At 61.3% G+C, this 11,947-nt stretch overlaps 1 protein-coding gene across 1 annotated transcript; it reads left to right on the forward strand.

Moving 5' to 3' along the window:
• Positions 1-415: 415 nt before the first annotated feature.
• LOC306957564 (poly(rC)-binding protein 2) lies at positions 416-11,261 on the forward strand (the record flags this gene model as incomplete). The annotated part of the gene is made up of 15 exons (XM_079551052.1): positions 416-484; positions 866-889; positions 998-1,030; positions 1,286-1,402; positions 2,679-2,810; positions 3,418-3,546; positions 4,045-4,119; positions 5,725-5,811; positions 5,987-6,052; positions 6,789-6,830; positions 7,865-7,937; positions 8,451-8,489; positions 9,326-9,378; positions 9,981-10,150; positions 10,934-11,261. The coding sequence occupies 15 exons, from the start codon at positions 416-418 to the stop codon at positions 11,259-11,261; spliced, it is 1,437 nt and encodes a 478-aa protein (XP_079407178.1).
• Between the last annotated feature and the right edge of the window lie 686 nt (positions 11,262-11,947).

The following is an 11,947-nucleotide window of genomic DNA, read 5'->3' on the forward strand; positions in this document are numbered from 1 at the left end:
GCGGCAGCTGCGTGTGTGCCTACACGTGGCTGCCTGGGGAGGCTCCTCGTTGGGTTGAGGTGCAGAGGCTTCGAGTCGAGGCAAGTCGTGGAGCAGTGGGCAAAGCCTCCGATGCAAGGATGAGCCTGGCTGTGCTGGGTGCAGGTGGGGATCACGGCTGTGCTGCCCCAAACACCCTGAGTGGGGAAGAGGAGCCTCGTGGGGCTCCCAGCCCCATGGGCTGCCTTTTAGGGAGGAGAACGGCCCCATATCTGTTGGGGGAGAACTCCGTGGGGACTCGACTCCGTGCGGGATGGGGGTCTGACACGGGTGGGGAGGGGCCTCAAAGCCGACCCCTCTCTTTCCCAGCTCCCGCTACCCAGCGACCAAAGATCTGACCGCTGACAAAGCCTGACCTGACCCAACGCAGCCCAAGATGGACACCGGTGTCATTGAAGGTGGATTAAATGTCACGCTCACCATCCGGCTACTCATGCATGGAAAGGTGCGTGTGTTCCCCCCCCCCCCAAATCCAGCCAAGCGGCGCTCGACGGCAGCGCTCCCTCATCTCCCCCCACTGCCTCGTGGCCGCCATTAGCCAGCGGTGTGAGGAATGTGCTCCTTGGCACCCGGCCGGGGCTCGGGCAGCTCGTGACGACCGAGGCAGCGCTTTAAAAGCACAACGCATCAATAAAAATAACAGCGGGGGGGTTGGGAAAGAATGAACGCGAGCGCGGGTGCGATGTCAGCGCGGGTGAGAAGGGCGTCCAGGAGTTTGTTTTGCCCCGAAAAGCTGCATTCTGTACTTGGGATGCCGTCGGTGCTGGAGGACCAGCGCTTGCTTTCTTTCAGCGCTTCCTAATTGTTGCTTTTGTTCCCCTCCCAGGAGGTCGGCAGCATCATTGGGAAGGTAAGCGAGCAGCAAAACCCCCCCCCCCTCTCTCCCCAATGCTCCCCCTCGCCCCCCCCACCCAGCGCAGCCACGCTGACGCCTCTCCCTCCTCTTCTTCTTTCACAGAAAGGGGAATCCGTGAAGAAGATGCGCGAGGAGGTGAGCCTGAGGGCTGGGGGTGGAGGGGGGGGGGCTGAGGGGTCCGCAGCGCTGCCGGCCTTGAAAGGAATTTTCTGGCGGCGCGGCACCGGCAGCAGATGGAGCCGGCGGGCGCAAGGCATGCTGGGAGATGTAGTCAGGGCTGGGGCAGGAAGCCAGCATGGCTAAGATGGCTGCCGGGCGCTGAGCCGAGGGAGGAGGGCGGCCTCGTGGCTCTGTGGGGCCCTGACGTCCCACGCTGCTTCCTTCCCACAGAGTGGTGCTCGCATTAACATCTCAGAAGGGAACTGCCCCGAGCGGATCATCACCCTTGCCGGCCCCACCAATGCCATCTTCAAAGCTTTTGCGATGATCATTGACAAACTGGAAGAGGTGTGTGTCGGCCCTGAGCCTCTGCTGTGTGCTGTAGGGATGGTCCTCAACTTTTTGTTGTTATTATTTCATTTTTCTGCATCAATTTGCCCTGTGGAGCTGCCGTGCAGGGCTGGGGTCTGCCCCACAGCTCCTGGGAGGTTGGAACAACCTCGTGACCCTCCCCGTGGGTGAGGAGTGTTCTCCCAGCAGGGGCTGATCTTTGCCCTTCCTTGAGCAGATTCCAGGGTCCAGCTATGATTTTTTTCCCTCCTGAGTGCTCAGCCAACCTTAAGTACCTGCTTGCTGAGCATCAGGGCCCTGTGGTGATTGCCCAGGGCTGGGAACCCCCTGTGAACACCACTAAAACAGCATCAGACAGGGCAGGGCTTTGAATCCCTGCTTCCCTTGGTCTTCTGGACAGTCCTGCTGCTTCCCTGCCTGCGTGTTTCTTTGTGCAGTGGGGGCTCAGCCCAGTATCCAGCCCTGCTGAGGAGGGGTCTGGGGGGTCCTGCAGCACTGAAGGACAATCTGCATCCCAACCCCGCTCCTGCAGAACTGCTGATTCTCAGTGGGATGCTGATCTGTATCTATGGGAGTCAGAGGCTGCTCAGGGCTGTGATGTGAGGAGCTTTGGGCTTTTCGGAAGCTCCTTGGCCCTTCCATCTCTTGTGGGGCGCAAAGTTCCTGCTGCCTTATCCCTCTGGATTCAGGACCCCCTTCCTGTCAACACATCAAACCCCTGTGCTCGTGGGAACGCCCAAAAAGCTGCGAGTCCCAAACTGCTGCTGTGTCCTGGGAGCTGACATCTTCCTGGCTCTCGCTGCCTGGGGCTCAGCAAAAGCTTTTATTTTAGTAGGTCAGCTGAGCCTGGCCGTGTGCCTCCCCTCCCCCTGCCCACGTATGACTGCTTTAATCAGCACCCAGCTTGTTTTCACTGAGCTTTCATCCCCATTACAGCTCGGAGTTGAACTGGGAGCTGTCTGCAGGGGGAGGCTGAGCCCCCAGCCCCTCATCTCTTCAGCACAGCTGATTCCCACTCAGCTGCGGCTTGACCCAATGCCTCTGCATTGGGCTGGTGGGGATTAAAAACCCCGTTTCACCAATACAGCAAGCCACGGAGTTTGGCTGCTTTCACCTCAAAAACGTGGCTGTGTTGATTCCAGCACGTTAACAAAGCCCTGAAAAATGGGATCTGGGAGGTTCGGGTGTCAACTTGGAACAAACCAGCCCCGTCCCTCCGGTGTGAGGGTCCTGCCCCAAACGGGTCCCTCTGAGCAACTCCTCTTCCTCACAGGACATCAGCAGCTCCATGACCAACAGCACAGCTGCCAGCCGGCCCCCTGTCACCCTCCGGCTCGTGGTGCCTGCCAGCCAGTGCGGCTCCCTGATTGGAAAAGGAGGCTGCAAGATCAAGGAGATACGAGAGGTGAGCGCTGGCTGCCCTGCTGGCGGTGTGCAGGGCCTGGTGCGTGGCGGAGGGGGCGAGAACTGAGGTCTGCCCTGCAGAAGTTGACCTGCATAGTGTAGAGGCAGCATCATCTGGCCCTTTTTAAAAAGCTCCTTGTATTTTTAGTGCTTGTGAAACTGAGACTGGGTCAGAGCCTCCCCTTCCCAGCACTGTCCCCTGGAGCGGGATGCTTGGGTTCCTGCTACTCTCCATTCCTTTCCCTAGGCTTTTTCCCAGCTGGCGGGGGGGGGAATGCATGCCACCAGCCTGCCAAGCCCCCAGCTCTCAGTGAGAAAGGCATGTAATGCTGCTTAGTGCTGAGTGCCACTGACCCTTGGCTGCCAGGGATTAACCCTGTCCGGTTCTGCTCCCAGCAGAGATGGGCTTGACTTGGGTTGCAGGGGAAGGCCGCAGCCCGATTCCTCCTCCTGACCGAATTATTTCCAGCTAGGATTAAAAGGCATTATTTTGAGGGAGAAGGGGGGCGCTTCTGGCTATGTATAACTTGGCCACGAGGCTGCTGGCTGCAGTGAGCTCACTGTCCTCGCCGGGTCTGAGCGTTTATTTTTATCCTTAAACTTTGCAGAGCACGGGGGCACAGGTCCAGGTGGCAGGAGACATGCTGCCCAACTCGACTGAGCGAGCCATCACCATTGCTGGGATCCCACAGTCCATCATTGAGTGTGTCAAACAGATCTGCGTTGTCATGCTTGAGGTAGGGCCCCCCCAGCTGCGTGTCGGGCTCTCTCTCCCTGGGGACGCATGTGAGGCACAGGGATCCCTCTGCCCTTTCTTGGCCGCAGCCCTCCCGGCCAGTAGAAACCCTGAGGACGGAGGAGCGGCTGCTGGGGGATAAAAGGACGGTTGGGGATTACGAGTGAGGCTTGGAGCTGCTTTAAGCTGGGGTCGAGCCAGTCCTCTTGAGCTCCTGCCAGCTGATGGTGCTGCTTGCTGCCCTGGTGAGCAGTGACACCGAGCAGCGGCGTCCCCCTGTCCCAGCACGGTGCTGCAAGCCTCCCTCTGCTCAGTGCACAGCCTCCCTCTGCTCAGTGCACGGCACGTAGAATAAGTCGGATTGCTTGTAGCCCTCGAGGCTCAGCCGGGCTCTGCGCCCTCCTGGGAGCAGACTTGCACTTGAAATGAAGCTTTGGGTGCTGGGAGGGGGTGGCTGGCAGCGCTCGGTGCCTGATGTCCCTTCTCTGCTGTCACCCAGTCTCCCCCGAAGGGCGTCACCATCCCGTACCGACCCAAGCCATCCAGCTCTCCCGTCATCTTTGCAGGCGGTCAGGTAAGGCCTCTCCTCAGCTCGTGGGGTGCTGGGAGGGGAGGGGTGTCTGTGTGGCAGGGGGGGGTGGGGGATAAACGAGCTGCCACACCGCCAGCGCGCATCAGCTGCTCTGCGTGCCTGTCACCCACACCGCTTCCTCTGGCGTGGGGCAGCTCGCTCTGCTTGGCCTCGGCCTCCCAGAGCCTGCTCCGAGCCTTCCTCGCTGAGCCTGCTGAAGGGAGGCAGGAGGGCAGAGGCGGGGAGGGAGCTGGGAGGGTTAATTTGGGGAGGGGGGTGGTTTTGTCAAAGTGCTCCTGGAGCAACCGGGGGGGGGGAAAAATCCTGAAGCTGTGATGGTTGGGGATTTGAATTGGGATGGGACTCCAGCTGCCAAAGCCAGTTGTCCCCTCTCTGGGACCGGCTCCGAGGACTCGGTGCGACCTGTGTGGGTGACCGGCCCAGAGGTTGGGGGTTCTCTGCTCTCTGGGGCTGGCTCTTAGGGTGCAAAGGCTCAGCCTGTGCCTTGGGCAGGGTTGGGGTTTAGAAAAGCTTCGTCTCGGCGAGGGGAGGGTGTCAGATAGAAGTAGCCTTAAGGGATCAGTGGTGCAGCCCCTCTTGTGCTGACCTGATCCTGGGGAGTCGCTTGCTTCCCCCTGCCCTGCCTTGGGGATGTGCTGGCAGCTGCTGTAGCCACGGAGCTGCCGTTACAAGCGACAGGGCTCCCTTGGGATCCTGTCTGCTGTAAAGCCCCGAGTCCCCCAGCTTTTTGGGGGGGTGTGCTGGTCCCCACTGGGTGAGAGAGGAGGTTGGGGTGTGGGGGTCACCGCTTCCCACCCCTCAGTTCCCAGGGCTGCCATTACCGCTTGGAGCAACACAGGGCAACTCGCAGATGCATCTGCTGCCTCCGTGCTGCCAGGGAGGCCCCCCCCCCCCCCAGGGTGGGTGCCCGCTGATGGGGGGGGCCCAGAGCCCCCTGCCATCAGCCTTGGGGTCGTGCTGTAGGGCAGAGCCATGGCCACACAGACCGGATCCGATGCTGCAGCTGGGGTGGAGAGCTGCTGGCAGCCTCCCCTGGAGCCGGGCCTCCGAGTGCCACGCTTGTTTGGGGACGGAGCTGCTGCCGTCCCCTCCCCACCCTCGCCTCAGCACCCCCACCCCTCGCCCTCCCTGCCTCTTCCTTCCCCCCCTTGACCCTGGTCAGCCCCCGCTCTCCGACAGCTTCTCCTGCCACTCTGCACCCGGGGGGGGGGGAGCGCCGGGCGAAGCCACCCGCGCCCTTTGCCAGCGGAGGGTCGTACCGTGCAGCCCCCCCCCCCCGGCAAGGGAGCCGGCCGCCATCCCCTTTAGAGCAGTGAGGAGCAGGCTCCCGACAGCCACGCATCTCTTCCTTCCCTTTCCCTTGTTCTCCCCTCCTTGTCTTCCATCCCTCTCCCCCGGCCCAGGGCCAGCCCGCTGCAGCCTTCCGGGCCCGCTCCTGGTGGTGTTGTGCTCTGTCTCGCAGCTCAGAGTCGTGCGTAGAGCAGGGTTAGCCCTCGAAAGCAGAGCTAATGTCGATGTGACTTTGGTGTTAGCGGAAGGTTTCGGATTGACAGCCCTGGAGACTGAAGTCCTCTAATTTATCCACAGGACAGGTACAGCAGCGGCAGTGCGAGCTACCCCCACACCGCCCCATCCATGTGCCTCAACTCTGACTTGGAGGGACCACCTCAGGAGGTGAGAGGGGAGTTCAGTCTCCACGGCCCGTTCAATCCTTGGCCTCTCTGAGACTGCCAACAAGGGTGGCATTCCCTGTCCCCGTCCCCCAAAACCCGTCACGGTGGCTTTTGTGCTGTGGACTCCTGTCCACTTGGGAACTGGACTCTGAGCCCACCAACCTCTCCTCACGCAGGCCACCCGGCAGCCACTGCATGGCAACGAACTTGGGCCAATTCCAGCCTGGGCTGCAGTTCTTCCGGTGACCTGGAAGTGAGGCTGTGTACCCCCCTCTCCCCTGCCTCTCCTGTCCCCCCTGCCCGGCCCCCCACCTTAGCCAGCCAGGCCCCAGCCAGTGACTCGCCCTTTCTGGGTAGCTTCAGGAGGAATCTGAAGTCTGTGGCTGTCCCTTAACCTCGAGACGAGGAATTGGCAGGTCAGGCGCTCAGCCTCGTTACCCCCCGAATGCCTCTCTTTGCCTTGTCTAGCATCGGTAGCCAGCTCCAGCAGTGACCTCTAGCTTGCCCGGCGACGTTTCCTAGGCGTGCGGAGTGACGAGAGGACTCGGAGCGGGACTTTTTGGGGGGCTGCTGGGCCGGGGAAGGAGGGGCCGGGAGCTAGCAGGGCTGGCGGGCGCTGGAGACCCTCCCCTGTCGGCGAGGCGGGGGGCGCAGGGCTAGAAGCATTGTCGGACTCCACCACACCATACATCTTCATCAAGATCCCAGCCGTTCTGTTTGTCTGCCACCTTTTTTTGGGGGGGACGGCGCCATACTGTCCACTCCCTCCCTGTAACTGCCACCTAAGGCCAATTTGAGTACCTTCCCGTCTAGAAACTGCTTGGTACAGCATTATCCGTCCCCTGCCTCTCCCTGCCCCACTTCCCTTGCCCCGGAGAACTCTCCGCCTTGGCTCTCTGACTTCCTGGCTAGTTGAAATGTCTGTCCCTGGGTGGCTGTCCGATGGTTGTTAATAGGACTGTTTTCCTCCTTTTGTAGGCCTATACCATTCAAGGACAGTATGCCATTCCACAGCCAGATGTAAGTTTTTGTTTACACTTCTTGTCTTGAAATCCACCCTTCTTCCCCCTTCCAAAATTTACTCCGTGCTTTCTCGACTCGAGCTGTCAGCTTGGGCTGAAACTCGATCTGATCCGAACTCCCCCCCAAAAAACTTCGCCCTCCTGCAGCCAGCTTCACCTGGTCTCAGATCTCTCCCTTTTCCCCCCCTCCCCTTTTCTCTCTGACATTCCCCTCCTCCGTTTTTCTGCTCCCCGCCTCCTCTCCCCTCACCACCACCACCACCACCGCCTCCCCCCCCCCCCAAGCTGGCATTTCACTCCAGCTCTGGCTTTCCCTCCCCTCTTGAATTTGGCACACTTCCCATCCGGGGACACCACAGCGCATGACGGGACGCTGTCACGGTGGCTCTCCTGGGGCAGGGGGACAGCTGAGCCGTCGCAGGTGGCAGTGGAGGGGGGGATCTGGCCCGGCCCAGGCTGCTGCCAGCCTGTGGGGGCCGCTGGGTGCAGGAGAACGGTCCAGGTGGTGGCCACCCCCCCCTTTTCCCCCCTCGCCGTCCCCGCTTGCTGGGATGCCGCCCTCCCCTGGCAGCCATGCTCATCCCGTAGGCTCGTTGCAGGCTCGGCGGGGCTGATCTCTTCTCCTGGCACCCTTAGAGCAGTGAGGGGGGGGCTCTGGCAAGGAGGGGCAGGAGGAAGCTGTGCTCTGAGCTGCTGCAGGGGCCGCGCGCCGCCCCGGGCTGCATCCTGACCTCCCTTCATCACATCCCTGTCCCCACGCTGCTCTCCTGCATGGTGTGGTGTGAGCACCCTGCGGTCTCGTTTTTCTCCTGCTCCCCTCTGCTCGTCTCCCTGAGCTCCTCTCATAGCTCCTTGCTTCTCCTGGGGGGTGGGCGCAGCCCCCCAGCCCACTCCTGGCCGAGGGTGGGGGGAGGCCTTTGGTGCCGCTCGCTGTGTCCGTGTGCCTGCCGCGTGCTCCTGGCCCTGCTGGGCCTGGGAAATAGCTAACATCAGCCTGTTTTTTGTTTTTTGTTTTTTTTCTCTTCCCTCTAGCTGACCAAGCTGCACCAGTTGGCAATGCAACAGTCACACTTTCCAATGTCTCATGGCAACACTGGATTCAGTGGTATGGAAACTCCTTCTCTCCTCTGTACGCTAACGTGGGCCGAAGGCCGACCTGGGAGCCGGGCTCCCCTCTAAGCAGGGCCTCTGCACGGGGTCTTGTGTGCTCAAAACAAACAAACAAACAACCAACAAAACACAACACCAAACAACCCTAAAAACCCACAGCATGAATGATGAAGTCTGGCCAGGTAACCAAACTCTGTCGCGCCGCCTCTGGGGGCAACTGTGGTCTCTGCACCCCCTCCCCTTCCTCCCCGCCGAGGGCAGATCAGTGAGCAGGCAGGGCCTCCGTGCTGCTTTCCTCCCTCCCACCCTGTCCTTCATGGCTCTGCCGACGCTCTGGGGACCCCCCTGGCCTGCAGCACCTGCTCTCCCCCTTCTGGCTGCTCCAGCTCTGAGCAGGCAGCTGCTGAGTTGCACCAAATTTGCCGTAGCGTTTGCTAAGGTGGCTGCGTTTCCATATGGGGCTCTAAACGTGAGACAGCCAAACTCATTGTCGCTTGTGTCTTAACAGGCATTGAATCCAGCTCTCCAGAGGTGAAAGGCTATTGGGGTAATGATTGAAACACAAAATCTGTAGTTTATTGTGTATTAATACTGACCGGGGTCTCGTTCTCCCTGTTAAACGCTGCCTGCCTTGTGCACGAGTGGGAGGGGCAGGGGGGGGCCAGGGGAGCTGCTGGAGGTCCTGGTTGGCCCTCAGGAGCTGTCAGTTTGCACTCTGGATTCTGGAGAGCAGAACTTTGTCAGAGGGCTCAGCTGCGTGCTGTGCGACGCCGTTAGAAGGCCTTGAGCCACGTGTGAGCCCCCCCACGATTCACCCATAGGCAGCCCCCCCCAACCCACCCCTCTGTACTAAAACTTGTTGCAGCCCCTGCCTGGCGCTGCAGGGATCGCTGCTGTGTCTGCACTGAGCTGCTGTTCCCCTGCCAGGACCCTGCAGTGAGATCTCAGCTCCCAGAGTGGGGGCGAGGGGGGGCAAATGGCAGAATAAGAAAGCTGAGCAGCAGCCCGGTGGGGGCCCGGCCTGGCACTGCCCTGCTGTGGGGTGAGGGAGCGAAACTCTCGGAGACTGCAGGCGTGGATGGTGGCCCCGTGGAGATGGGGTGCTGCTCCAGGGCTGCCCCACTGCAAAGGAGAGCTTGTGGTGGCAATGGGGGGAGAAACAGGAGGTGTGTGTGGGGGGTGGGGGGCAGCAGGTGAGTGGGGAGGAGGAGAGGGGAGTGGGGCTCGAGTAACTTCGCCGCTTGCTCTGCCCTTCCCCTCCTGTGTGAGCTTCTCCGAGGTGGCTGTGAGGCCAGCAGTGAGTGCTGGCTGCCCGCTGTGCCCGTGCCCCCCCAACCCCCCCCTCCTGACCCTCTCCTGCTTTGTCTCTGTCTTTTAAAACAGGTTTGGATGCTTCTGCTCAAACCACCTCTCATGAACTCACCATTCCAAATGATGTGAGTATCTGCGCCCTCCCCTGCTGAGGGGTTTGAGGGGGGGGGCCCAGCAGAACCCGTGCCCCTATGAGATGGGGTGTGGGGCTGCCCTTCCCTGCCCACAGCGGGGCTCAAGGCAGCGTTACGAGTGATGGCTGCACCCCAAGCAGCTCCTCGGGCTGCTCTCTTCATCCCTCCTCCTTCCAGCTAGATTTAAGGCAGGAATCTTACATTTCTTTCTTTCTCTCCTGCCGTTTTAAAGCGAATCACAGAATGGCTTTGATTGCAAGGGGACCTTGGGGGTCCCTCAGCTCTAACCCTGGGCTGCTCCCACCCATCAGCCATGCGGGGGTCCCTCTGTGGCCCTGAGCTCCTCCTGGGAAGGGGCACCCACAGCTCTGGGTGCGCAGCTCCCTCCCCCACTTTCAGTTGGAAGCCATTCCCCCTCGTCCTGTCGCCCATCTGAGAAGCCTCCCCTTATAAAGCAGTGCTGGAAGGGGTTTAAAGCCCTCCTGGGAGCCATCGGCCCCACTTGTGGGTGATGGAGGGGGACGGGGTGCCCTGCCTTGCTGCTGAATGAAGCCGCTAACGAAGGCGCTAACGAAGCCGCTGTCTCCCCGCAGTTGATTGGCTGCATCATTGGGCGTCAGGGCGCCAAGATCAATGAGATCCGCCAGATGTCCGGGGCGCAGATCAAAATTGCCAATCCAGTGGAAGGATCTACTGACAGGCAGGTTACCATAACTGGATCTGCAGCAAGCATTAGCTTGGCCCAGTATCTAATTAATGTCAGGTGAGTCTCTGATGGGGCAATGCGGGAGGGGGGGGGGGGGAGGGCTGGGACCACCCTCGTGCCCCCAAGCATGAGCAGAAGGGGCTTCCATCCCCACCCCCCCATCCCTGTGCCCTTCCTTCCCCTTCCCCTTGCTTGCCCCCCCCCCCCGCTGCGATCGCCTCCTGCTCTGTGGGAAGCTGTAGGACGAGGGCAGGCTGCCGTGGGTCGTGGCTGTGGGGCTTGAGGGGACCATGGGGTCCCCGGAGCTGCGTTTGGGATCTCGGCAGTTCAAGTTGCGCGGTTCGGATCCGTCGCTTTTATGTTCTCAGGGCTTCCGGGGGGGGATCGAGGTGGGATCCCCAGCGCCTCCCGGTGGGATGTGGGGATCCCAGGGATCCCGATGGATGCAGGCGGTGGCAGCCCTGCGGTGGCTGCGAGCCCTCGGGGCCCGCTGGGTTCCCCGTGGGGCCTGCAGTGCTGTGGGGCGAGGGATTGGGCCCTCAAGGCTGCGCTGAGGCCTCCGGCTGTGCGGATGCGTCCCGTGGTGAAGCGTTAGGGCTGGAGTTTGGGGTTCGTTGGACCCTCAGCTCTGTGGATGCCGGCGATGAGCGGCGGCTGCGGGCTGGCAGTGGGGCTCTCCCTATGGAGCAGCAGCCCCGCTTCTGCTCCTCTCGGCTCCGTGCTGCGCTCCCCCCCCCCCCCCCCCATCCCCGAGCCGCGTTTCTCTGTTTGTCCTGTGCTTCCTCTGTGCTCTTCCCACCCACCCACCCATTTTTTTGTTCCTTTTCTCCTCTGTTACAGTTTAGAAAGCGCTAAACCCTCCTCCCAGGCAGCCTCCGTCACGATCCCTGACCACCTCAGCATCAACCTCTCTCAACCCTCCACCCCTTCTTCTTCTTCCTCCTCCACCACCACCCCCTCGCTCGCCACAGCGGGGGCCTCCGACGCGCCCGCCAGCCTCCCCAACCCTCTTCCGACCGCCCCTTGTGTCTCCAGTCTGCTTGGCATGAAACCTGTCCCTCTCCTGGCTCTAAATGTTGTGTCTGCTGCTAAGGGTGCCTCCGCCCCGGCCGTGCCGTGCGTTACTAACAAACTGAAAGCGGAAAAGCAGAGGTTCTCTCCTTACTGAGCCATAGGGCAGCGCTGCCCCGTGCGGGCGCCTTGCATCTCATTTTCCCCCCTCTGGGTTTTTTTCCCCCCCCCCCCCCTTCCTCTCCCTTGTGATGTTTCTTAGACCCCCACTTTTCTGGCCAGGGCTGCCCCTTGCTTTTCCCCTCCCGGTGCCCTGGGGTGCGATGCTCCATTCGCCCCCCATCCCTCCCACCCCCCATCCATCCCACCAGAGCTTCGTAGCCCTCGGTTTTTTGGGTTCGTTTGGTTTTTCTTCCCCTTCCTCTTTTCCATATTTTTTTTTTTTTTTAGTAGCTCGGTTGCAAATCGTGAGGGGTTGGGGTGGGGGGGGGAGGGGCAGAGAATGAGGGGGGGGGTTGGTGGGTCGTTACCGAATAAACGAGTCTGGATTTAATTGCATTCCCGGTTCCGTTGCCCTCGGGGCTCGCGGCCTGGCTGTCTCTTTAATGTCTGTACCTGTAATAAAGTTGCCCACGGTGAGAATGTGCTCTGCAGCTCTGTGAGGGGGGCAAGGGGGGGGGGGAGGGAGCCGAGCCCCACATGTGGGGAGGGGGCCCGGAGGGATTCGCACATAGGTGGGAGGGGGGGCTCACAGCCACCCTCCGTGGGGCAGAGCGGCTCTGTTGCCCCCATTTCAGGGATGGGAGGAGAGGCTTTGGGGCTGCTGCGCTGCGTCCCCACCTC

Source organism: Tetrao urogallus (assembly GCF_951394365.1).
Source record: "Tetrao urogallus genome assembly, contig: scaffold_182, whole genome shotgun sequence".
NCBI classification, from domain to species: domain Eukaryota; kingdom Metazoa; phylum Chordata; class Aves; order Galliformes; family Phasianidae; genus Tetrao; species Tetrao urogallus.